The sequence below is a fragment of the Heloderma suspectum genome, chromosome 8 (assembly GCF_057233095.1).
Source record: "Heloderma suspectum isolate Gila_16-S chromosome 8, 16-S_ref, whole genome shotgun sequence".
Taxonomy (NCBI): Eukaryota; Metazoa; Chordata; class Lepidosauria; order Squamata; family Helodermatidae; genus Heloderma; species Heloderma suspectum.
The window spans coordinates 41,996,126-42,023,618 of record NC_139465.1 but is presented as its reverse complement, the minus strand read 5'-3'; the positions used below and the strand labels follow the sequence as shown (position 1 = coordinate 42,023,618).

Sequence of the window (27,493 nt, the reverse complement as noted above, 5' to 3'; positions counted from 1 at the left end):
AGACACACCTGTCCACTGAAGCTCCCATTTCATTTTGTCCTTTTGTGGCTTCTGCGTACTCAGGGAACTGCCCAGATACACAGAAGATTAGCTTGTAAATTAGAAGAAAAATAAATTTTAAAAAACAACAACCAACAAATAGGCCCAACTAGGATGTGTGTGACCTTCAGGACCTAAGGAATGTTGAGGGCAGCTGAGCCCTGTGTTATGAATTAAGCAAACTGCATAAATGTGAACAGTGTGCTTAATGTACTCAGTAATCTTGTTTTTGTTTTGCTTTCCATTAGAGAAATGTCCTTATATCTGTATTTGTGCCTACGGTTCCTGCCATGGCCCCAGATTTAAGACACCATGGAACACTGATCAATTCCAAAAGGGAAAGAAAGGAAAAAAGAAGGGAAGAAAGAGAAAGGAAGGAAGGAAAAAGTAGGAAAGACAGATAAAGCAAAAAAGGAAAGAGAGAAACACACACAGAGAGAGAGAGAGAGAGAGAGAGAGAAAGAATGAAAGAAAGAAAGAAAGAAAGAAAGAAAGAAAGAATTCATTAGTGTATGTAAGCCGATTTTAAGTATAGCATGGTACAGTGTACAGTACTGAGCTTATGGTATTGTAGTGATCAGCATTAGGGCTGAGGGAATGTGAGCCGTGAGGTTAAAAAAAACCCTCCTTTGTGCACTATATGAGGACCGCCCCAAACAGAATCCTTTGGTACTACATAGCCCAGTGCAGGGAAAGCTTCGAAGGGTGTTCTTTTTCCTTTCCCCCATTTCGAACTCGCCCAACCCAGCCTAGGAAGCCCTGACCAGCTCTACAAGGATCCTGTTCTAGGCTGGCTGAAGCCCTAAACAAGATCACTCTGTTACAACCTGGGGTCAGGTCCTCACATCACACAACACTCATCATCTCATGTTTTCCATAAATACTCACCTAGGAGGTGGGGGGGGGGGAGAGCAAATAAAAAGGACATTGAGAAAGAATTACGAATGGGCCAGATGGATGCAGCAGCCACAGTTTCCAGTAAGGTGGAGGGAGATGCCTTCTGTTTTGGAATGAAGCATCAGGGATGTCGAACCTCTTCTGGGCCGAGGGCCAAATATCATTCCAGAGAAGCTCTTGGGAGCCACATTCCAGCCGTGGGAGGGGCCAAAGACAAAGGAAGCGGGGCCAAAAATACCCACATATTTTAACTTAAAGCTCTCACTGCCAGTAACTAAACCATAGGGGAGGCATTTCAACTTTTTAGAAGGGGGGTGCAGGAAACCATCAAATAATTGGTGGTCGGGGGAAAGTAGTGGAACCAGTGGAAGGGGGCATGGCCATCTGGGGAAACCTGGAGGGCCGGATTGGGATCCCAGGCCAGCTAGATTTTGTCGGTAGGTCTGAGGTTCACCGCCCCTGATATGCATGGATGGATTCTAATCTACAGGAGTTTGTAGTCTTTCCTTACAGCCTCTACAGAGAAAGCTTCTAGACATTCTTCTTACGGGGTGGTTAGCATTTCAAGATGTTCTCTGACATTTCCCACATGACTCTTTGCATGCTGAATATCTTATTCATATCAGTTCTTTGAAAGCATTCTGCGACGCCATGGCAACAAGAGCATCAAGAGAACAAAGCATGATGATTTATATGTCTCTTATCTTTAACGATCAGCCCCGTTTCTATTCTGGTCCCCACTGTACAATAGCCACATTTGGACTTTGTTACATGCCGCCCATTGGGAATGCAGATTACCATTCACGAGGTTATGGATGTGGCAAAAACTAAGAGAAAATGTTTAAAAAAGGGAGAGGGGTAATAATTCACAGAGGCGGTTTGAAAATAACCATCATGGGTTAATGAAAATTTTATAATGACATCAAATCCCAAGATTTGAAAAAAAATACACCTAAAGGCACACTTTCAAATATTTATTAAGGGCACAATCCTAAACATGTTTAGACAGAAAACAGTCCTACAACTCCCAGCATTCCTCAGCCCCATTCCCTGGCTGGGGAATGCTGGGAGTTGTAGAATACTTTTTCTGTCTAAACATGCAATGGACTGCACCCTAATTTGCTAAATACTGTGACAAATATTTGCCCCAGAAGCCTTTGCATCTTGCAAGACTCCTGCACCAACCTGCATAGTAGGCTACCTTGCAAATATTTATTATTATTATTATTATTATTATTATTATTATTAAATGTATTAATCGCCCATCTGGCTGGTCACCCAGCCACTCTGGGTGATGTACAACGTACAATAAAACAGTTTAAAACAATAAAATTCTACAGTAAAAACATTTTCTAAAATATCCTAACCCACCCCAAATGCCTGCCTGAACAACCACGTTTTTAATGCACGACGGAAGCTCATTAAAGAGGGGGCATGACGGAGTTCCCTAGGGAGGGAGTTCCACCGAGTGGGGGCCACCACAGAAAAGGCCCTCTCCCTCGTCCCCACCAGCCTAGCTGTCCTGGCTGACGGGACAGAGAGAAGGCCATCCGAGGTTGATCTTGTTAAGCAGCCTGTCTGGTGTTGCTGGAGGCGCTCCTTAAGATAGGCTGGGCCAGAACCATATAGGGTTTTAAAGGTCAAAACCAACACCTTGAATTTGGCCCGGAAAACAACTGGTAACCAGTGCAGCTCCTTCAGCACTGGAGTGATGTGATCTCACCGGCGGCTGCCTTTAATCAGGCGAGCCGCTGCGTTCTATACCAGCTGCAGCTTCCGAACTGTCTTCAAGGGTAACCCCACGTAGAGCGCATTACAGTAGTCTAAACGAGAGGAGACCAGGGCATGTACTACCAATGGGAGCAGATGGTCGGGAAGGAAGGGGCGCAGCCACCGTATCAGTTAGAGTAGATACAGCGCTGTCCAGCTCACAGCTGACACCTGAGCCTCCATGGATAGCTGGGAGTCCAAAATGACCCCCAGGCTGCAGACCTGGTCTTTCAAGTGTAGCCATACCCCATTCAACACCAGGTCAACATCCCCCAGCCTCCTCTTGTCTCCCACCAAAAGTACCTCGGTCTTGTCAGGGTTCAGCTTCAGCTTATTCCGCCCCATCCAGCCACTCACCGTCTCCAGACATTTGGACAGGGATTCTACGGCCAACCTTGGTGAAGATTTGAACGAGAGGTAGAGCTGCGTATCATCCGCATATTGATGACACCGCACCTCAAACCTCCTGACGATAGCCCCCAGCGGCTTCACACAGATGTTAAATAGCATCGGGGAGAGGATGGAACCCTGTGGCACCCCACAAGTGAGTGGCCACGGGTCCGAAACCTCCTCTCCCAGTGCTACCCTCTGGTACCTGCCGGAGAGGAAGGACCAGAACCACCGCAATACGGTGTCTCCAATCCCTAACCCCTCCAGGCGGTCCAAGAGGATACCATGGTCAACGGTATCAAAAGCCGCTGAGAGGTCGAGGAGAACAAGGAAGGCGCATTCACCCCTATCCAGGGCCCTCCTCATATCATCTACCAAGGCGACCAAGGCCGTTTCTGTCCCATGCCCAAGACTGAAGCCTGACTGAAATGGGTCTAGATAATCAGTTTCTTCCAAGTGTGCCTTCAACTGCATTGCCACCACCCGCTAAATCACGTTGCCCAAAAATGGCAGATTTGAGACTGGGCAAAAGTTGTTCAGAACTTGGGGATCCAAGGAGGGCTTCTTTAAGAGCAGTCTTATCACTGCCTCCTTGAGGGCTGATGGCATCACTCCCTCCTCAAGGGAGGCATTCACCACTGCCCTGATCCCCTTACCCAGTCTCTCTCTGCAGCCCATAATGAGCCAAGATGGGCAAGGATCAAGTAAGCAGGTGGTCAGCCTTACAGATGAAAGCACCTTGTCCACTTCATCAGGAAGAAGAAGCTGGAACCAATCCCACAAAACTGGTTTGCCATAGGCCACCTCTTGCTCACTAACTGTATCCACAGCGTGCAGAGTAACACACCTAATTTGATCAATTTTATCTGCAAAGTGCCTTGCCAAGGCCTCACAGGAGGCCTTAGAATGGTCCAGTGGTTCCGGAGCCACAGGACCGACCAGGCTCCGGACCACTTGGAACAGCCTCCTGGGACAGCACTCTGCAGACACGATAGAGGCAGCGTAATATGCCTTTTTTGCTGCCTTCACCGCCACGTGATAGGCTGAAGATACAGCTCTAGCCCATGTCTGATAGTCTTTGGAGCGAGACTTCCGCCACCGGCGCTCTAGCCATCCCACCTCCTGTTTCAGAGCTCGTAACCGCGAACTGAACCATGGTACAGTCCGAGCCCTGTTCAGGGGGAGAGGGCGTTTCGGAGCCACCTGATCTAATGCCCCAGTGATTGCGGCATTCCAGCCACCCACCAGGGTCTCGACCGAGTGGCCGTTGGCGTGCCCCAGAGAATCCCCAAGCGTGTTCAGGAATCCATTTGGATCCATAAGACGCCTGGGGTGGACCATTTTAATGGGTCCTCCACCCTTGCGGAGGGGTTGTGGAACCAAGAAGTCCAACGTCACCAGATAGTGATCTGACCATGACAAGGGGGTGGTGGATATACCCCCGACTTCCAGATCACTCCCCGCTTCTCCAGAAACAAACACAAGGTCTAGTGCATGACCGGCTACATGGGTGGGCCCAGTTAGAATATGGTGCAGCTCCCAGGAGGCCATGGTCTCCATGAAGTCCCGAGGTGCTCCTGCGAGGATGGCCTCCGAATGTACGTTGAAGTCCCCCAACACCAGTAAGTTAGGGGACTGTACACGCACATCGGAGACCACCTCAAGCACCTCGGCCAGGGAGTCAGTTGTGCAGCGGGGTTGACGGTACACGAGCAGAATCCCCTGACTGCCCTTCGGGCCCAACCTCCAGTACATGCACTCAGCAACCTTGGTCTCCCGGGGAGGGGGTCTGGTGAAGACCAAGGACTCTCGGTAGATAACTGCCACTCCCCCTCCCCGATCCCCAGCCCTCGGCTGCTGTGCATACGAAAATCCGGCTGGACACATGGCTGCAAGGGTCAGAGCAGCAGCCTCGGCCAGCCAGGTCTCCGTAATACATGCCAGGTCTGCACCCTCATCCAGGATCATGTCATGGATGAGGGAGGTTTTCTGGGTAACAGACCTGGCATTGCAGAGCAGCAAACGAAGGCCAGAAGATGGGGTCATGCCTCCCCCAGCCATCCTTTGGCTCTGGACAGGCCCGGAGCAGGGGACAGATACTACACATCTCTCCCTTGTTCCCCTTACCTGGCATGGCCTGCCCCTAGCGCTCCGCCAGCACCTGCCGCCCAGCCTCGGTATGTTCTGGCCCCCAAAGGTCCCCGCACTGCCTCCATCAGGTGGACACATGCCCCCTCGCTCCCGCCTATCAGGCAGGCTACCCACCCCTAAAAACACAACACAATCCCCCAGAAATTAAAAAACAAAACAACAACAAAACAATTAAAAAAGACAATTAAAAATCCCCTTAAAAATAATGCCAGGCAGGAGTCCACAGGGAAGGCCTGGTGTTGGTGGCAGCAGCAGCAGGCCCAGCAGCAGCAGGCATGCCTCTTCCCAATGGTGGCAGCTTCTCCTGCGGGTCCTGGCTCTCCCAAGCCACCTCAGCCAGCCAGCTTATGTAGCCCCTCCAGGAAGAGGCAGGTGGAAGCAGCACAGCTGGCTGGGTACCTGGGGGCCTGGTCCTGCAGGGACTGGCGGTCTGCCAGGCAGAAGTCCACAGGGAAGGCCTGGTGTTGGTGGCAGTGGCAGCAGCAACAGGCCCGGCAGCAGCAGGCATGCCTCTTCCCAATGGTGGCAGCTTCTCCTGCAGGTCCTGGCTCTCCCAGGCCACCTCAGCCAGCCAGCTTATGTAGCCCCTCCAGGAAGGGGCAGGTGGAAGCAGCACAGCTGGCTCGGTACCTGGGGGCCTGGTCCTGCAGGGACTGGCAGTCTGCCAGGCAGAAGTCCACAGGGAAGGCCTGGTGTTGGTGGTGGCGGCAGTTTATCCAATGTAAAGAGTTATTTGGTCTTCCACATTATTCTCTGCAAAACTGTCCTAAGCTATGATTTTCATAAACAAGCAATGGAATGTTAAGATATATTCCTTTTATGAAGATAAACGAAATTTGGATCAGTTTGATTCTAACAAAGGCATTCTAGCAGAAGCATTCAGGCTAACAGGCTGAGAGTTTTGACTGAACGTTTCACTGACCTAGGAACTTGCTATGGGAAAGTCAACATTTTCCCAGATGAATTCGGGAAAGGAGTAACAGGGTCATCAGATAAGAAAGTTGGGGGGAAAGAATAACTGAGTACGTACTATTGTACATGTTCCGGTTATGACACAAATAAATGAACATGAAATAGTGTACTAAGTGAAACAATAAATCTACGGAAGAGAATATTTTAAATTGCATTTTGCTTGCAACTACTTTGTATCTTTGTACGTTCAATGGTCTTACATCATGAAATGTAAAAGACTGCTTAAGATTTTAAAGTAAAAGATAAAAAGACACACCTGATCTCTGAATCTATTTTAAAAACTCTACGCGTTGATACCAGGAATACTGTAAACTTAACAGTTCTTTGGTGAGACTTTGTACCAGGAATATGGCATGGGATATATTACCTGCTGATCCATGTTCAAAGCTAAGTAGAAAAATCCCATATCATAATATCCCTAGTCAAGGACAAATCTGTCACAGTATGCTAGTCAATAGTCTTCCACTTGTTCAGACCTTGGACCCGCCTTTAGCCCAAACATTAATTATGTGACCCACTTCTTAATTTATTTACCATGTGCAGGGTCAGTGTAACTGGTGCAACCCAGCTTATCACAGGCTGCAACCCAACTTAGGTCATGTTTTGGGTCACAACCCACCAGCTGAGGCCCAATGTACTAGACTTAAGTATCCCTCTCTCTTCAACTGCTTGTCCAATTTGCAAGAAAGAAAGGGAGGGGGGAAGAGTTTTGATTGGCAAACAGAAAAATCTATATGCATTCAGGCCTTTGGCTGTTAAACTGAACTAATTCACAGAACCTTGGCAGAGATAGCTTGACCAAGAGCCTACTGGTGAGACTATGGCTGATCAAAAAAATTAAAGCCAGGCCTCCCAGCTCCCTGTTCTACACTCCTATCAGCTGGGTACACTATCAGGATACTTTGCGAGGAACACAGGTATGCTACTGCAAATGTTGTGGTCATGATGGGTAAAGGGGAGGGGATCCACATCTGAAATTGCAACCTAAAATACTTCCCCACAGTGCAGCCTAACATTTCTTGTGGCAAGGCTGGCTGAAAACATGATCTTAGCCTGAGATGAAAACCCAAGGGTTTCAACCTGAGCCTCGGTGTCAGAATCAAGGTTCTCAATCTGCTGACCTAAGGGATGCCAGGGAGAGAATTAACTTGTGTGCTGCCAACTCCCAGCTCTGAGCAAAGGAGGGAAGAGGAGGCAGAGCGGTGGCACCGGCCTCGGAACCAATTTGCACCAACAGCTCAGTGTGGGTCACGTTAAACACTATAAAAGTGGTTCTTGGGCTTCTGGTTTTATTGGTAACCTCTGTTTTTATAGAATTTTTAATGATAATTGTTATTTCATCCATTTGTTTTGGGTTTGTTTTTAATAAATCTTTTATGCCACCTTAGGGAGATTCCACCCATAAAAGTGGCCTAAATATAATTTTAAATCAACAAATAAACAAGTAAACAAATAAATAAAAGGTCTTGGGTCAAGCTTGCTCACTGGTCTGAGCAGCTAGGACAGCTGCTTTTGCCTTCCTCATCCTTTGTCTTGGTCTCCCCCATCCCGCACACTAAAAAAAATGGTTTCCATTTTATGAATCCCCTTTCAGCTCAAACAGCGCTCCCAACGCAAGGTACAATTTCAGAATGCCCACCCCCACCCACCCCCACGCGTTTCAGTCAGAACCAGTCAGAATTCTAACGGAGCTAGGCAAGGTGGTTTGCACCTCAGTGGCTGTGACTGAAACCCGGAGCAGATTCACTGCCCCACTGACATCAGAGCCACCACTCTCCGCTGCCTCCACCCTGAAGTCTCTGGCAGACATCCTTATGCGCAAAAGATTTCCTAAGCTAAGATAAACAGAGGGTTCTTGAATGGTGGTCTGGTTTCCCGAAAGGTACCCAGCCATCACCTCTAACAGATAAAAACAGATAGTTTATTCTGCTTGTTGTGTCAGATAATCTCTAACAACACATCAGAGACACCAGAAAGAAATTTCACTGTTCTCTGGCTGGAGACTAAATCAGATTTATAGACCATTAACTACCTTCTCGGACAAGCATTATGGACATACATACATACATACATATATATATATATATATATAGGCAGGCTAAAGATTTAGGGAAGTGAGTCACTGGGCCCAGCTGGAAGGAGAGGGAACATGGCGAGGTTACTTGTCTGATTAATAGGTTCTGAGCGGGAATGTTAGGTTCACAGAGCTACTGTGCTTATAGGGTACCCACCCATGAATTGCCCCCAAAGAGGAAATGCATCACTAAAAAAAGCACCGTGGTTTGCATAAAATTTGCACCATAGTGGAGGAGAGTGTGACCAGGTTACCTGTGTGGCTCCCGGTTCAGCCTGCTGTTCAGGGACTAACTGGTGATGGGCAACAGTTCTGATTATTTTTCATCTTTAAACTGGAATTGGAGAGGACAGCCCTTCAAATAGAGGACGGCCCTCTGTAAAAGAGGACACAGGGCCACCCTATACTTACCAGATCCAGTTGCAGAGTTAGGGTTTCTGATAGCAGAATCCATGTAAACTAATACTAGACTTGTCAATCAATTAGGGAGCAATCCCACGGAAGTTTAGAGAGAAAAAAGTCCTACAGCGCCAAGCAGAGCCGTAGACCTTTTCGTGTCCTGCATCCTGGCATTTTTGCTTGTTTAAAGCCTCGCCAATTCACAAGGTACCAAATGTTTCTTAAATCTTCGACTGATTATTCACATGTAATACTGAAATGTGCCACCCTCCCACCCATCTGTGTATGAAAAGAAACCCTAATCCCAGATTGCCACTTTATTTGGGAAGGGGGAAAAAACACTTCCTAAATTGAATGTTCAGAAACAAAGCAGCATGTCACCCATCTCACTTTTTTCACTTTGTTTCAAGTCCTATTAAAATGTCAAAAAATGATTTTTTTACCCTCAGGAACAACAAATTGGACACTTTCAGAACTGAAAGATGTTTACTGAATTCATCGTAAAGGAGGAAAGTGACAGGCAGACATAACATTTCATGCTTAAAGAGGGGACGAGTCACTCCCAGGCAGTACACAGGGTGCCTGATCCTGCAGTGATCATCACCAGAACCTCTGTTCACAGGGCACACAGTACTCCAAACCGCCGTCTTGATGGCAGGAGGACAATAGAAATCAATGCACACTGATTTCTACTGGAACTCTTAGCCATTAGGACAGCAGCCTAAACTAAAAGAATGTCTCTAAACCTCGACACGAGCACAAAAAAGGGGTTGCTCTGTTGCTGCCTGCCCAAATGGAGCTGAAGTCTTCCCTTGCTGGAGGAATCCTCCTCCTCCTTGTCTGACCTGGGGGAGCCTGGGCCCTCAGGGGAGATGACCGCAGATCCATCCCCACAGGAGGAGGGGAGTTCCGCCTCTGAGGCAGAGGCTGGGTGGCCACCTAGTCCCCAAGAGCGTTGGCACCTTAAGAGGTGGGCCAGGAGGGCTCCTTTGAGAAGGAGTGCTTGATTACAAAGACTCCTCAAGAGGAAAAGACCCCTCAAGAGCAAGGCCCTCCCCACAAGTAGGACTTTTGCCAGAGGGCCTGCAACAAACTGCAGCTAGGGGTGGACGGAGTCGCTGGAGTCCGTGCTTGGCGGGTGCCCGAGCAGCAGCCGCTGGCCCGCACGAGCCAGGCTGCCCGAGCCACTGGAGGGCTCGGAGGGCTGTCTGGGCGTGCGCCACAGCTGCCCACAGCTCCATGTGAGCCGCCTTCTTTTATGCAAGATGGAGCTCTGTATTTTCACATATTTACTCTTGTGCACAGTGGCGGCTGTAAAGGGCCATTTCCACAACGTTAGAGGCCTCTAACGTTGTGGAAATGGCCCTTTACGGCTGCCATTGTGCACAACAGCAAATACACAAAAATATAGAGCCCCATCTTGCATAAAAGATGGCGGCTTGAAAGGAAGACAGACGGCTGCTGGGCGTGAGCAGACAGGTCCAATAAGTCCCAAGCACTCATGTGGTTTGGTGGGGGGGACCCAGTCAGGCGCCTGCACCATCCCTAACTGCAGCTGAGCCCTAGGTGGGGCCCAGGAAGCTCTGGCTATGTAAGCTTTCAGTTTCAGTCTAGCCATTGTTGGATCAGTGTCTTACCTTTAGCTCCAGTGTCCTGTATCCTTGACCTTGCCTTGAGAGTGAAACTCTGTGCTACTGACCTCTGGACTCCTGCTTAACTCTGCTTTTTGGACTCCATTTCTGCTTGACTACTCTCCTATGTTTTGACCTTGGCTGCACCTCAGACCTTCTAGAAATCACGTACTTGTCTGGTAACACTGTGCTTTGACCACTGCCTATATCTTGACCACTTCTGCCTTAGTCTGGATTGAAACCTTTGTGCTTGACCACTTGCTGGCTTAATTGACTTGCCTATTGGATTCACCTTGTATTTGCCTAGCACAGAGTGTGACCCAGTTAGAGCAGGACAGATGTGCCCAAAGGGCCTCTCAAAATTCTCCACAGGATTTGCAGGCAGAAAAGCTCAGGGAAACTGTGAACAAATTTCCATAAATTTCATCAGGGATAGGAGAAATTCTCCAAGTTTCTTGGGGCTGAGGCTCGCCATTAGCACCATTACCAGCCTGCCCAGTTACTGAGGTCATGAGATGAGGGGCTCCTGGTGGTCAGTTTGGAGTCTACTCAGAGTAGAGCCTGCAGTGTAATGGCTCCCTTGCCCTGCCTGTTGATCTCAGGTAGGTGCCGATGTTGTTTTGTTTTTGGTACCTGCTGAAGGCACTTTTATTTATGTGGTAGCACCCAGACTAAGGCCCTCAACCTGTTGAATAAAATGTCTAGTGTCTTTAATGTACAATGTTGCAGAAGTTTCAGTTGGCGAGAGAAAGAAAACTACATACTGGGCTAATAGTTCTAACAAGGACCCTGATCCTGAAATAACTGGTCTGCCAGGAGGTGGAAAGCCTTCTTTGTGCTCTGTGATTCTTAGCCTGAGTGGTCTAGAAGTTTGTCCCACATATAACTTAGGACATTTTTATTTAAACGTGCCTTCCTTGATTAACCAGCAACGGTTTTACTAGCATAATTGGACTGTAAAGATTTTAACTCTGTATTTTTATTCTTTTCTTCCTTTTTATTGTTCATTGCTCAATAATTTTATTAGATGTAGAGCAGTATACAAGTGTTGTTAATTAATTAAACAGCTTCTTTCTTTTTTTCCCCTAAAGGTGTTTTTGCTATTGCAAGGGACAGCAACCTGACCACTATTTTGTTTCCTCCATAATGATCCAGGGCTGTGTATATAAAAAATAATGGCAGCTGCCATATGCACATGGTAGAGAACATTCAGAGAAAATTTTCTAGGGGCCAAGGGCATGAGAGAAAGAAAGATCTCACAATTTTTCTCAGAACAATTTCTTCTGAGAAATGTCAGCTCAGGTCTAGTGCTGCTTCGGGATGTCTGCCCCTAGTGACTGATGTTACTGCAGGCTTCAACCACATGGACACATTTGAATTAATTAAGAACAATTGATTTGTTTTAAAAACAAAATAACCCTGAGCTGCGCACTCCTAGGGTCCCATTAGTATGCATGCCAAATTTTAGGTGTCTTGGTCTCACTGTTTTGGTGGTGACAGACAAGATACACATCCCCTTTTATTATTATAGATCAACTGTGGGGACCTGCACCATGGATTGTACTCTATACACCAACAAGGGGGCGGGGGGGGGGGGTTACAGAGATGGAATGTCACTCTTAGCTGACAGATGCTTCTAGCCTCAATGTCCCAATACAGTGACCTCTCTCTTTTCATTCCGTTTGACTTAGAAGCAAGAAGGAATCACTGAAATGTTCACTCCACCCAAAGATATGCACACTGTAGGCATGAAAAAGTACACAGCAATGGGACTGTATTTACCTTCCAGTCTGGTGGCAACTGGGCACCAAATCCCAAGGCAGGAAACATTTTATCTCTACAAAAGAATCAGAAAAACAAAAGAATGAGAAAGCAAGGGGCTTTCTGAACCAAACTTGGTTGATAAGTTGGGTATGAATAATTAAATAAATAAACACTAATAAAGTGGACAGTTTCCACAAAAGATCATGCCATAACAAATGTGTTAGTCTTTAAGGCAGGGATGTTGAACATCTCTCAACCCTGGATGTGAATTCAATTTCGGAAAAGTTTTCAGGAGCCGCACTGTAGTGGAGCCAAAGGCAAAACGGGGCAAAATACCAAAGATACCAGCATATTTTAGCTTAAAATTCTTATTGCCAGCATCTAAGCCTTAGGAGAAGCACTTTTAACTTTTAGAATAGGAAAAAAATGTGCAAAAGCTGGGAAACCACCAAACAATGGGTGGTCAGGGGGAAGGAGGCATCGCCATCTGCGGAACCCAGGTGGCCTGGGTTGGAAGTCCAGGCAGGCCAGATTTGGCCCGCAAGCCTGAGGTTCATCACCCCTGCTTTGAAATGCCACAAGACTCTTGGTTCTACAGTTCTGTAAACAGCACTATGCTCCACCATGGTGACCTGTACTGATTAAGGGGAGTCTGAAGAGTTCCATGGGGGATTTAAGAAGAGCCCTGCTAGTTCAGAGCAAAGTCCGCCTAGCCAGCATCCCATTTCCTAAGTGGCCGCCAGATGCTTCTGGAAGATCACAAACAGGACACCAAGGCTCATAAGCCTTGTGCTGATTTTTCTCTCTGCAGTTTTTGGCCATCAAGGTGGAGTGCCTTTGAATCCAGAGGTTCCACTTAGCAATCGTGGTTACTAGCTTTTGATAGGCCTCTCCTCCACGGATTTGATAAGGTATTTGACATCTGGTGCATTGTTTAGATGTTCCCTTCGGGGCAGGGATAGGCAAAGTGGCACCTGTGGGCACCAGTGTGCCTTCAGACACCTTTCTTGGTGCCCACCAAGGTGCCTTACCCCTTCCACTTTTTAAAAAGTTTCTTACTGGCAGATGGGATCGCTCCAAAGCTAAGTGAGAGCTCCTAGCTGCTCCCATCTTCTTTTCCCATGAACACCTCCGGGCCACATGTGTGGTTCTGAGTCATTCATGGGAAAAGAACATGGCGGGCAGCTACAGGCCAATGCTGACCTCTGCAGTGCGCCCATTTTGTGGTGGCGCCCAGGACAGTTTCTCAAACTGCCAAATGCACCATGGGCCCTAAGCAGTTGCCACCCCAGCCATACGGAAGGCAGCACTTACGTGTCGTAGTCTTGGATGATCTGCCCCACTGCCCAAATAGCCGAAAGGTATTCGTTTGTTCCCATGGGGTTGATGTAGTGCAAAGATGTGGGGTCCCGAGGATTCCCATTGGATGCTGTGAAGTCAATCCCAACCTGCAAGGAAAGATCATCCTTATTAGACATCCCCTCCTGTAGCAGCTGCATGGGCTAAGACTGGGCTGTTTTTCCTGGGAAAATCCACAAGAGACTAGGAAACTCTCATTTCCTGGGAGAAGACATCCACAAGGATCACAGTGGCTCTGATGTAAATGAAAATGCTCCTTTTTCTCTTCCTTCTACCGCAGCCTTCCCCCATGCAGATGCCAACACAACATAATTGTGGAATTATGGGAGTTGCAGTCCAACACATCTGGAGGGTGCAAGGTTGGAGAAGGCTGTTCCACAAGGAAGCCTAATGTGCAAAGGGGGGTGGGAGAAGAACACCGGTGGCGGCTCTGATGTCAGCAGAACTGTGAATCCGCTCCAGGTTTCTGCCACCTGGAGCCACCAAGCTTCACACCTTGGAGAGCTCCTTTAGAGTTCTGAGTGGTTCTGACTGAAACCCAGAGTGGATTCACTGTCCCACTGACATCAGAGCCACCATCCTCCCTGGAAGACACTCACAGTTGCCAACTTTTCCTGGCAAAGTTCCTGAATCATTAACAACTGAATGACAGGCAGATAAATTGTGACCTTTTCAACACCATTTCTTATTGCTCCTTTGCAGATTCTGGCCAAGTGCTGTGTGTTTCGCCACCCCCGAACCTCTATAGAAAGGCAGCCAGGACAAGAAAGGAGTTCGCCAAGTCACCAGTGCCACGGCCTTGAGGTCTCCCCCAACCCAGCCCCTCTGTGTGCTGCAGTTTCCCATCTGACCCATTTCAGCTGGGTTTTATTCATCCGTTACTTTAGGTAGCATGGGGGTTGGCTGTTAGACATGGGGGTGAGTAACCTAAAAAGAAGAATAAAATTTAAAACTTTTTTGCTGGAAACTTTGTGCCACAGCAAAGTTTCGAGCAAAAAAGTTTTAAATTTTATTGAAGAAAAATGGTAATAGGAAAGTTTTAAAATCTGAATGAATATACACACATAACACATTAAAAGATACACACACGAGCAAAAGGGTAATATAATAACCACAGATAAATGCATCCAGCTAACCTAAGTAGACTGTGTCCCTATTTTATCCAAGTAATTCCTTACTGTCACAAGTCCAACACTCTGTCAACAAGTTCTCCAGTTCTAGCAGCTCTGACTCTTTCTAGTCTTTTTTCCTTCCTTCTCTCCTTTTCTCTCTGCTTCAACCTAAATTTCTATTTCCTGACTTTCTGCTGTACCTCCTGCAAACCTTTGGCTTCCTGAACAGATATGTTGCCTCCTTTAATCTAAATAAACATTTGAGCTTTTGGCTGAGACAGACACACACACACACACACACACTTAACCCCATAACGTCCCCAAACCAAACTAAATACAAAAATGGAGGACAGTTCTGTTCCTTCACATATCTATCCCTCCATCTTCTTCAGCATTCTCTATTGTCTCCCTAGGGAGAAATCCTATGGCTGCTAGTCAGGCTACGTGGCCATAGGATATGTGGTTTTCCGGGTACCGACCTTCCCCCTTTTCCGTGCTGCCTGCGAGGTAGCGCAGAATGGCCCTGCGCTCCCTGCTTGGAAGAGGAGCACAGAGAGGCTCAAATGGGGCGTGCCGGGGGGCGTGCCAGGGCGGGGAAGGTGGAAATGCCGATACGACACATCCTATGTGTCGTCTGGCAGCCTCCTCCCCCGCTCCGCCTTCCCACGGCTAGACAGCCAAAATTGGCTGTCTAGCCACAAATGCAGGGCAGGAGAAGCGCGGAGGGAACAATCGCCTCTGGGCTTCTCCTGCCCTGCATTGGATAGGAAGTCACCTCCCAGTTCGGAGGGCTGCCTATCCCCTAGGATTGCGCCCCTAGTGTTTCATTTTAGATTGCAAGCTCCACGGGGCAGGGACCTGTCCTCTTCTACTTTGTAAAGTGCCCTACGCAATGGTGGTGCTATAGAAATAATGAATCATCACTGGGCCACACTGTTCAATGGAAAACAGTTTGTACTCACTTGGACACACGGTGTCATTGCAGGACTCCAATACCTTCCAACCACACCACAGGAGAAAACCACAAGCCTCACCAGTTACTTAAGCTTTGGGCAGACAATTCTGGCTCTGGGTGCTTGTTTATCTGCATGCCAAATAAACTATTTCCTCCTTTTGTGCCAGCAAACCTTTATGCAATAGTTCAGCAGCATATATAACACACTTGCACTCATTCCTGTTTCTATGGCAACTCTTCCTCCCTTCCCCTTTATGCCTCTTTAGACCAAACAACAAATAAAAATTTAAGTCCTACATTTTTGTGCAGACACAAAACTCTTGCGTGCTGCACTCTAACGAAGACGTTTGGGGTGGGGGATGCGTGTGCAATTCACCTCACGAAACAGGCAGATTTAAAAGCTCTGGAGGACCCTCCTGGAACGCAAATCCCACAAATGGACCACACAAAACAAAAGGAAGATCTCTTTATCACATGCAAGTAATATGTCCGCAAACATCCAAGAGGAATAAACACAAAAGCTTTAACCGAGATTGTCTCAATAAAATCAAGCCAGTGGGAAAGGTGGCCCATGAGGGAACAGAGATTCTGCTGTGTAACAAATGGAATTCAGATCTTCTTGTGTCAAAGCAAGCCATAACTGAAACGTCCAAAGCTACTGGAATCAAAGGCCATTTTTAGGGGGTTAGCATCTCTTTAAAAAGTGTTAGGGGAAAGCACTTCCTCTTTCCTCACCCTTATATTTTGTAGACAAGAAATGCAGTTGCTGCATGGGGTCCAGCTATTTATTTGTTAGGTTTCTGCCCAATATCCAAAGCTCTCTGGATGATATCTCCCCCATAAGGTGTGGGGAGAATGGCAGACCTGCACAACTTGTGATCAACCAAGCCAAATATGGGCCTGAACTTCAATCCGGTGTTCCCCAACCTGCTGTGCTCCAGATATGATGGAATACAACTCCCATCACCTCCAGTAAGCATGGCCATGCTAGCTGGGGAATGTGGGAATTGTAGTCCACCTGGAGGGCACCAGATTGGGGAAAGCTGACCTAGACTTTATAATTTATTTTCTTAGTCTGCTTAGATCATTTTTTTTATCTTTGCCTTGGGATTATAGATTGCTTTTGCAGTTTTATAGATATGTAATTTCTTTTTTCTTGCATTTTGTATTTCAAACAGCATATTTGATTCTAAATAGCATAGTTGATTTTTGTTAGCTGCCCTGAGAATACTGTGGAAGCGGAGAGATATAAATATTTCAAACAAACAATTGTGCCATTGTTCAAACACCCCAGGCAAAATACCTTGAAATGCAGAAAATGTGATGTCTTCCCACAGACCGCACAATCACTAGTTATTGTGGTTGGTGTGAAGGATGTGTTTGGTATGCTTTTAGGGTGAGGGGAAGCTTCCCATGGCCATGGTGGAAGGCTCTTCCCTTTTTAAAAAATGCAGCTTGTTCTAGGGGCAGTGTGGCGTTCCTGCCTGGGCTCCACCTTTTCCCCAGCCTCCACCTCTGAAAGTGAGAAACAAACCCCTCAGGAAACGCCTGCTTTCACCAGGGTCAGTTGCTCCCACTGACATCGAAGCTTCAGCCCTTTTACCCTCTCTGGGTTCCAGAGAAACTCAGTATGCTCCATTGGTTCTCTCAAGCCACTGCAGGAGAAGTAGCAAGGAACTAGATTGAATAATCATAGAATCATAGAATAGTAGGGTTGGAAGGGGCCTATAAGACCATCGAGTCCAACCCCCTGCTCAATGCAGGAATCTAGGTCAAAGCATTCTGACAGATGTCCAGCTTCATCTTGATACAATTAATTAATAACTGTACTTTCTCAATTCAATTCAATACTTACCTTTTTTTCCCCAATCAAACTTGCATTATAATCAATTATAGCTGTTAAACAACACTCGGGGACCTCTTTCTCTATATTCCAATAGTTACTCTTTTTGTCGCCAATACTGAATAAATTTGTCCCAGTGATTTCTAGAATACTTGTTTGTAGCTTGACTGTCCCATATTTTTTATAATATGAGCTCTTATGGATTAATACTCTATGCCAAATATTATTTTCCCATTCCCTTGGAGATGGCGCTTCCTGTTTTTTCAAATATTTTGTTATTAGAATCCAAGCTGAAACCATCATGTTTGCACTCATCTGTTCACTCTTCAATGCTACCAATTCATCTAACTTACCTAATAATAAAACCATTGGATCCCTTTTGGGAATCACAAGTAATTATTAATTAAGGGTCTAAGTATATTATTTGTTTTTAAACAGATAAAATAAGAAAGACACACCCTTCCACCAACATGATCCAAATAATTTCAACACCTAACCCACCAAAACCATCAGAATGGCCTCACCCCAATTCAACAACTGTAAATGGGGGTAGTGAATTTGGCTCAGCCTTAATTTAGGCCCCCTCACCACAAAATTTTAGGCTATTGACCTGACCAGGAGGTTCCCCTGTCAGAGCTGCACTGAATAGCAGCTCCTGGATATTTCAATGAAGTGTGCACAAAAGAATCTCCTGGTTTATCATGGTCCACATAATTAAGCAGTGTCAGAGTGTGTGTGTTTGTGTATGAGTGAGAGAATATTTGGATTTTCTGCCTCGTGCACCAAAGTGTCTTGGGCGAGCCCTGCTTGTGTGTGCAGCAAGCCTGTCTAATTGAGACATAATTCATCATTAGCTCAAGTAATGAGGTTACCGAGGAAGCATGCATAACAAGTCATGGATGCCGTGGCCCTAAAATGAACATGGATTCATGAGGAAAGTGATGTGCTGGAAAAAAAAATGTGCTGGATGATGTGCTGGAAAAAAACCACCACCTGGCTTTGAGTTTTTCAGCCAAATTAACTGCCTTGGTTGCATAGCAGTGTTGCTTTCCTTACACCCCAATAGCTGGACTGATGTCACTATTTCTATTGTACTTCACACCTTGTTTGCGATCAGAGTAAGGGCTGACAGGCAGCACTCTGAAATCCACAATGCTTGCCTACACACTAGAGTCATAAACTCCTCAAGGCTGCTCTGATCAAAAAGATCCTTACTGGAGCAGCTTAATTCCCTTCGTGATCTGATTCAGTGGAAATGGGGTGTGAGGTGAGGAACTAGGATGGTGTGTATTCAAATGATTTCATTCAGGAAATAGAACTCTGGCCTTAATCCAAGCAGACACAATAAATGCAGTGTATAGCAAAAAGGTTCTTCCACAAAGAGTATTCAGCCAAAGTAAGTAAATTGCATCTAAGGCATTATAGCATTCATCTTCTCTCATCTTCAAGTGCCATGGGGTCACGAAGAGTCGGACACGACTGAACGACTGAACAACAACAACAACATTGTCTTACTTTATTATTTTTTGTGTTAATAACCCACCTTCCTTCCACGCCGGGACTCAAGGCAGTATATATGGGTTCCCAGGTGGTTTCCCATCCTAGCACTGATCAGACCCAAACTTGCTTACCTTCAGCAAAAGTGCTGCCTCATGTGCCCTGAATACCATGCCCTGTACTCATAAAGAGATGGACTTGGACCACATTGATCTAGACTGAATGCCAGGAACTCACTGGGTAGCCTTGGACAAATCATTCTCTCTCTCTCTCGCTCTCTGGCTCACTTTGCCAGCTGTAAAATGGGAGCCTTGCAGGTCTGTTATGAGATCAAGCTAAGGACTGCAAAGCATTCTGGAAATTTTAAGCGTGTAATATAAACTCTTTTAAAGAAATGTTGGTTGCTCCCTTTGACCACTGTTATGTGTTCAATATGGGGTAGCTGATGGCAGAACAGGAGGCACCCTTCTGCACTAATTCCACTCCTTCCTTGGTGGGGGGGAGTTCCAGAAGGTGAAACTGGGGACCCCCCTCTTCAGTTCCTTAGCTATTAGTGTATCGCAGCTTTCCCCAATCTCGTGCCCTCCAGATATGTTGGACTACAACTCCCAGTGTCCCTCAAGGATTGATTCTGTCCCCAACTTTATTTAACACCTATATGGAACCGCTTAGAGAGGTCATCCAAAGGTTTGGAGTGCATTGCCACCAGTCTGAAGATAACGCACAGCTCTGTTTCTCTTTTTCATTTAACATCAAAGAAGCTGTTGGGGTTCTAAACCAGTGGTGGTAATGGGCTGAATGAGTTCTAACAAACTGAAGCTCAGCCTGGACATGACAGATGTGCTCCTGGCCAGGAGAGAGAGTCCCTGGCACTGGGATTCAACCTGTTCTCGATGGGGTTGACTTCCCCTTGGAAAAATCAGCTTCACAACTGGGGGCGGGGTGTTGCTCCTGGACTTGGGGTTGCATCTGGATGACCAGGTGGCAGCATTGGCCAGGAGTAACTTTGCCCAGCTTAGGCTGGTGCACCAGCTGGACCCATTCCTAAGGAAGTCAGACCTAGCTATGGTAAGACATGCCTCAGTTACATCAAGACTGACTTAGTGCAATGTGCGCTATATGGGGCTACCCCTGAAGAGTCTTTTGAAGCTGCATTTGGTCTAGAATGCAGCAGCAAGGATGCTAGTGGGCACATGCCAATGGAAGTATGTTACACCTATACTGCAACATCTGCCAGTTTGCTTCCAGGCACAATCCAAAGTGTTGGCAATCACCTTTAAAGCCCTTAATGGCTTGGGTCCTAGATACCTGAGCAATCACCTCCTCCCATACCAACCTGCCCATTCCCTCAGATCAGAAGGAGAAGCCCATCTCTGCATCCTGCCTCAGGTGGAGGCATGACTGATGATGACTAGAGGCAGGGCCTTCTCAGTGGCTGCACCAATAAAGTGGAACAGCTTGCACCATGAAGTGCACATGACCCCCTTTCTGACTGTCTTTTGCCAGCTGGTGAAGACATTTTTATTCCAGCAGTACTAACGTTTTATTTAAAGCTACATTTTATCTATGGTCTCTGACATATTTTACTCTGCTTTTATTTGTTTTTTGTATTTTTACCAGATGTATTGTTTTATATTGTAATACAGTTTTGAACTATTGTAAGCCACTCTGAGTGGTGTATGGGCACTGAAATGGCACAACAAAAATCTCTACAGGAACAAACATATATAAATAAAATGAGACCAGGCAAGTCCATGAGACCACTGGTTTGCTCTGACTGGAGCAACAATTCCAGACCTCCGATGAGGGTTTTTTCCCCCCAGCCCTACTATCCAAGTTCCTTTTACAATGGAGACCCCAGAGATTAAACCCGGGCCCCCCAGCATCGGCTTTATGCCAGTCCTCTACAGTCTGGAAGAGTCTTGAGATTTAACTGGGACAGGGTATATGCTGCAATGCCATGGAGGAGCACAAAAATTTGTCATAGCCCAGGAGCCCTCCAGAAACAGTGGCTCCGAGGAGGCACCAGAACCAATCCCCGGTCCCTCGGAACTGGGCCCCACTGCCTTGGATTTCATATCCTATCCACATAACCCCCGGGGAGGTGCTATTGCCTGTGACCAGGGAGTTTCTGAGGAGCAGTCCCCAACTGGCTCCTCACCCCTCCAACATTCTCTCCCCAAGAAAAGCCAATGACTACAGGAAAAGGCTAGTGGCCCTTTAACAGCCAGATACTGGGCTGGAGCTTCCAGAAATATTCTCCTGGCCTGACTATGAAACCCTGCCAGTTGCTCCCAGTCAGTGCTGAAATAGCTTTTCAGTATTCTATCTCTGGGATGACTGTCTATGGTCCTGAAATCAACTCGGGTCTCATATGTGAGCTAAGCAAGCCAATTTCCAACCACTGAGCCTTCCTGATGCTTTAACTAATTTTGAGTCTAATTGGGAGTCACCAATTGTGATGTTATGATTATGTTTATTATAGTTCACTGAATGAAAAAGAAAACCCTTACCGTAAACATTAATTGGCAGCCCCCGAGGATGTAGTCCAGGAAGGAGTAATCTCTGGTGATCTTAAAATGGACATGAAAGGGTTGGGGAGTGGGATGGAAGATAAGAGAGGGAGGGTAATTTTAGTGTAATCTAAGGCTGATTTCACAGAAATGATGCAATATTTGCAAGAGGAAGAACATGTTCAAAATTATAAGCCCCTTTTTATCTTTGATCTCCAAGAAACAAATCTCCTGGTGAGCATCAAACTGTAGAAGCAATGCAACGTACGTCCAGAGGAGCTGGGCACAGTGTTTTGAATGAGCATTGTTAGCATTCATGTTTATTTGTATCAGAAAAATTTGTATCAGTGCTTTTTTAATTTTACATATTTGTCTATGATTAAATTTGCATAAAATTCCGGGAAGTAAAAAAAAAATGGTCCGCAAGCCCCCAGAATCCATGCAACTCGGGAAAAGCCAATCCACTGCAGAATCCTTGTGTCGGATTCATAGAAATCCGAACTCATTTGATTCCATTGCAGATGTCTCCAGCATCCCTAGCAGTGGTCCACACACACATGGAGGTATCATTGGATATTGCCATCCTCAGGCTCTGAGTGTGCATATGTGTACCACAGCTCCCATATTAGGACCATCCTGGCAAGTAGGTTTGCTGTTTATGCGCCAACATTTGCAGCAATAAAACAGGCATCCATAAGGAGCTACCCTTCTGCCTTACAACAATTTGTAGCATCCCCAGTTTCTTACAAATATCTCAGCATCTCGCCTTGTCTCCTCCCCTCCACTATAACTTCCCTTAACACCAGCTTTCCCACAACCTGGTGCCCTCCAGATGAGTTGGACTGCCACTCCCATCATTCCCATGGCCAGCAAGTCTGGAGGGCACGAGCTTGGGTGAAGGCTGCTTTACATGCTAATATGTGTATTAAAAACCCAATGGCTATTTCCTTTAAGCAGGGGGTGGGGAGCTAAATCCTCCCTGTGACTGTTTTTGTGCTGCAGTATTCCCTCCACCTGCCTTATTTGGAAAACTGTGGGAGCACATCACCCACTACCACCCTCTCTTAAACAATAGCTTTTCCTGCAAGAAGTAGCTGTCAGTGTTTTAATTAATATATGTGGTCAAGCAGCAATAGTTTACATGATCAACTCACTTTGCAGGATTTCACAATGATGACACCTGAGTTCTTGTAGCTCCTTTTCTTCTTCTGCTTTTTGGGGTTAATGCATTCAAATTCTACCTGTTGTGGGGGGGGGGGGGGATGGAAGAAAGAAGGAAATACATGCCACAGTAAATGCAAGGCATTCTGAAAATCAGTCCTTGCCCTGCAGAAGGCCAACAGTACATGTGGAAAGGTGCGCACAGCCATTTGCTATCCTACCGAGATATCCACTGCATGAAAAGAAATGTGTAATATTCAAAGTTGTTCTGCTTTGAAGATTAATGCTTTAAGCCAGCCTTTCCCCACCTGGTGCCCTCCAGATGTTTTGGACTTCCAACTCCCATCAGCGCTAGTCAGCATGGCCAGGGATCAGGAATTCTGGGAGTTGTAGTCCAAAACATCTGGAAGGCACCAGGTTTGAAGGGAGTCAGTTTTAACCCAATCTTGCATGGCCAAAGTGAGTGGTCTGGAGCAGCAAGTGCTGAAGCAAAGCAGAGGCGGACCAGATCCTGACACTGGACGGGGAGCCCTGTATAAGAGATGGATGGATGGATGGATAGATGGATGAATAAACTAGCAGGGATTGAGGGAACTTTCACAGAAAGGTTAGTTGTAATGTGGGAGATGGCAGGAGCAGCTGCTGAGGCTTTGATGGGAGGGAAGAATCCCTGGAGTGAACCGGTTTGTAGAGCAGGGGTGGGCAACCAGTAGCCCTAGTGCCAAATGCAGCCCTCGGACTATTTATTTATTTATGATTAAATTTATTAATCGCCCAACTGGCTGGTCACCCAGCCACTCTGGGCAATGTACAACACACCATAAAACAATTTAAAACAATAAAATTCTACCATAATTTTTTTTTTTAAATACCCTAACCCACCCCAAATGCCTGCCTGAACAACCACGTTTTTAATGCACGACGGAAGCTCATTAAAGAGGGGGCATGACGGAGTTCCCTAGGGAGGGAGTTCCACAGAGTGGAGGCCACCATAGAAAAGGCCCTCTCCCTCGTCCCCACCAGTCTAGCTGTCCTGGCTGATGGGACAGAGAGAAGGCCATCTGAGGCTGATCTTGTTAAGCGGCCTGTCTGGTGTTGCTGGAGACGCTCCTTAAGATAGGCTGGGCCAGAACCATATAGGGTTTTAAAGGTCAAAACCAACACCTTGAATTTGGCCCAGAAAACAACTGGTAACCAGTGCAACTCCTTCAGCACTGGAGTGATGTGATCTCGCCGGCAGCTGCCTTTAATCAGGCGAGCCGCCGCGTTCTGTACCAGCTGCAGCTTCCGAACCGTCTTCAAGGGTAACCCCACGTAGAGCGCATTACAGTAGTCTAAACGAGAGGAGACCAGGGCATGTACTACCGATGGGAGCAGATGGTCGGGAAGGAAGGGGCGCAGCCGCCGTATCAGATGGAGTTGATACAGCGCTGTCCGGCTCACAGCTGACACCTGAGCCTCCATGGACAGCTGGGAGTCCAAAATGACCCCCAGGCTGCGGACCTGGTCTTTCAAGGGTAGCCGTACCCCATTCAACACCAGGTCAACATCCCCCAGCCTCCTCTTGTCTCCCACCAAAAGTACCTCGGTCTTGTCAGGGTTCAGCTTCAGCTTATTCCTCCCCATCCAGCCACTCACCGTCTCCAGACATTTGGACAGGGATTCTAAGGCCAACCTTGGTGAAGATTTGAATGAGAGGTAGAGCTGCGTGTCATCCGCATATTGATGACACTGCACCCCAAACCTCCTGATGATAGCCCCCAGCGGCTTCACATAGATGTTAAATAGCATTGGGGAGAGGATGGAACCCTGTGGCACCCCACAAGTAAGTGGCCACGGGTCCGAAACCTCCTCTTCCAGTGCTACCCTCTGGTACCTGCCAGAGAGGAAGGACCGGAACCACCGCAATACAGTGCCTCCAATGCCCAACCCCTCCAGGCGGTCCAGGAGGATACCGTGGTCAACGGTATCAAAAGCCGCTGAGAGGTCGAGGAGAACAAGGAAGGAGCATTCACCCCTATCCAGAGCCCTCCTCATATCATCCACCAAGGCGACCAAGGCCGTTTCTGTCCCATGCCCAGGCCTGAAGCCCGACTGAAATGGGTATAGATAATCAGTTTCTTCCAAGTGTGCCTTCAACTGCACCGCCACCACCCGCTAAATCACCTTGCCCAAAAATGGCAGATTTGAGACTGGGCGAAAGTTGTTCAGAACTTGAGGATCCAAGGAGGGCTTCTTTAAGAGCGGTCTTATCACTGCCTCCTTGAGGGCTGATGGCATCACTCCCTCCCCAAGGGAGGTGTTCACCACTGCCTTGATCCCCTCACCCAGTCTCTCTCTGCAGCTCATAATGAGCCAAGATGGGCAAGGATCAAGTAAGCAGGTGGTCGGCCTTACAGATGAAAGCACCTTGTCCACTTCATCAGGAGGAAGAAGCTGGAACCGATCCCACAAAACCGGTGTGCCACAGGCCGCCTCTTGCTCACTAACTGTATCCACAGTGTGCAGAGTAACACACCTAATCTGATCAATTTTATCCGCAAAGTGCCTTGCCAAAGCCTCACAGGAGGCCTTAGAATGCTCCAGTGGTTCCGGAGCCACAGGACCGACCAGGCTCCGGACCACTTGCAACAGCCTCCTGGGACAGCACTCTGCAGACGCGATGGAGGCAGCATAATATGCCTTTTTTGCTGCCTTCACCACCACGTGATAGGCTGAAGATACAGCTCTAGCCCGTGTCTGATAGTCTTTGGAGCGAGACTTCTGCCACCGGCGCTCCAGCCATCCCACCTCCTGTTTCAGCGCTCGTAACCACAGATTGAACCATGGTGCAGTCCGAGCCCTGTTCAGGGGGAGAGGGCGTTTCGGAGCCACCCGATCTAATGCCCCAGTGATTGCGGCATTCCAGCCACCCACCAGGGTCTCGACCGAGTGGCCGTTGGCATGCCCCAGAGAATCCCCAAGCGCGTTCAGGAATCCATTTGGATCCATAAGACGCCTGGGGTGGACCATTTTAATGGGTCCTCCACCCCTGCGGAGGGGTTGTGGAACCGAGAAGTCCAACATCACCAGATAGTGATCTGACCATGACAAGGGGGTGGTGGATATACCCCCGACTTCCAGATCACTCCCCACTTCTCCAGAAACAAACACAAGGTCTAGTGCATGACTGGCTACATGGGTGGGCCCAGTTAGAATATGGTGCAGCTCCCAGGAGGCCATGGTCTCCATGAAGTCCCGAGGTGCTCCTGTGAGGATGGCCTCCGAATGTACGTTGAAGTCCCCCAACACCAGTAAGTTAGGGGACTGTACACGCACATCAGAGACCACCTCAAGCACCTCAGCCAGGGAGTCAGTCGTGCAGCGGGGTGGACGGTACACGAGCAGAATCCCCCAACTGCCCTTCGGGCCCAACCTCCAGTACATGCACTCAGCAACCTTGGTCTCCCGGGGAGGGGGTCTGGTGAAGACCAAGGACTCTCGGTAGATAACTGCCACTCCCCCTCCCCGATCCCCAGCCCTCGGCTGCTGTGCACACGAAAATCCGGCTGGACACATGGCTGCAAGGGTTGGAGCAGCAGCCTCGGCCAGCCAGGTCTCCGTAATACATGCCAGGTCTGCGCCCTCATCCAGGATCATGTCATGGATGAGGGAGGTTTTCTGGGTAACAGACCTGGCATTGCAGAGCAGCAAACGAAGGCCAGAAGATGGGGTCACGCCTCCCCCAGCCATCCTTTGGCTCTGGACAGGCCCGGAGCAGGGGACAGATACTACACATCTCTCCCTTGTTCCCCTTACCTGGCATGGCTGCCCCTCGCGCTCCGCCAGCGCCTGCCGCCCAGCCTCGGTATCTTCTGGCCCCCAACAGTCCCCGCACTGCCTCCATCAGGTGGACACATGCCCCCTCGCCCCCGCCTATCAGGCAGGCTACCCACCCCTAAAAACACAACAAAATCCCCCCCAACAAAATAAAACAAACAAACAAAACAATTAAAATCCCCTTAAAAATGCCAGGCAGGAGTCCACAGGGAAGGCCTGGTGGTGGTGGTGGTGGTGGTGGCGGCGGCGGCGGCAGCAGCAGCAAGCCCAGCAGCAGCAGCAGCAGGCCCAGCAGCAGGCCCAGCAGCAGCAGCAGGCCCGGCGGCGGCAGCAGCGGCAGCAGCGGCAGCAGCGGCAGCAGCGGCAGCAGCGGCAGCAGCGGCAGCAGCGGCAGCAGCGGCAGCAGCGGCAGCAGCGGCAGCAGCGGCAGCAGCGGCAGCAGCGGCAGCAGCGGCAGCAGCGGCATGCCTCTTCCCCGGTGGTGGTGGTGGCAGCTTCTCCTGCAGGCCCTGGCTCTCCCAGGCCACCTCAGCCAGCCAGCTTATGTAGCCCCTCCAGGGAGGGGCAGGTGGAGCAGCACAGCTGGCTCGGTACCTGGGGGCCTGGTCCTGCAGGGACTGGCGGTCTGCCAGGCAGAAGTCCACAGGGAAGACCTGGTGGTGGTGGCAGCGGCGGCAGCAGCAGGCCCAGCAGCAGCAATCTCCTCCACTCCATTTTATCCTCACAACAACCCTGTGAGATAGGTTAGGCTGAGAGGCAGTGACTGGCCCAAAGTCACCCACTGAGCTCCATGGCTGAGTGGGGGTTAGAACCCAGATCCTCCAAGTCCTGTCCAATACTCTAACCACTACAGTGTTCCAGTCAGCTTTTTTGGCTGTCAAGTTGAACCGTGAGACATAGGGTTGCCTGGCCAAGGCAGGTTCTGCAGCAGCAGGCATAAACTGGCCATGCATACAAATTGTTCAGTCTCCTGTAGGTGAGGGTGTGTTTACTTCTCTCTCTAGTTCCTATTTTCAGTATGTCTTCATAGCCAATGCTTTTATTTGTCACCACAAGCAAAGTTTCGTGACTATACCAAGCAGCTTGAATTGGTGTCCGTATGGAACCAAGAATCCACTGACCTGGTTTACACCACATGACAGTCGGC

General features: G+C 48.1%; 1 protein-coding gene across 11 annotated transcripts in view; it reads right to left on the bottom strand.

The window, feature by feature from the left end:
• CPNE2 (copine 2) overlaps window positions 1–27,493 on the bottom strand; it is a 183,317-nt gene that overhangs the window by 18,551 nt on the left and 137,273 nt on the right. For all 11 annotated transcript variants that reach the window (XM_084812134.1, XM_084812130.1, XM_084812131.1 and 8 more), the window contains 4 exons: window positions 22,521–22,607; window positions 21,367–21,426; window positions 13,402–13,535; window positions 12,106–12,160 (listed from right to left, as the gene is read on the bottom strand). In XM_084812134.1, the coding sequence (XP_084668260.1) occupies window positions 12,106–12,160; window positions 13,402–13,535; window positions 21,367–21,426; window positions 22,521–22,607 (336 nt within the window). The remainder of the gene's footprint in view (window positions 1–12,105; window positions 12,161–13,401; window positions 13,536–21,366; window positions 21,427–22,520; window positions 22,608–27,493) is intronic.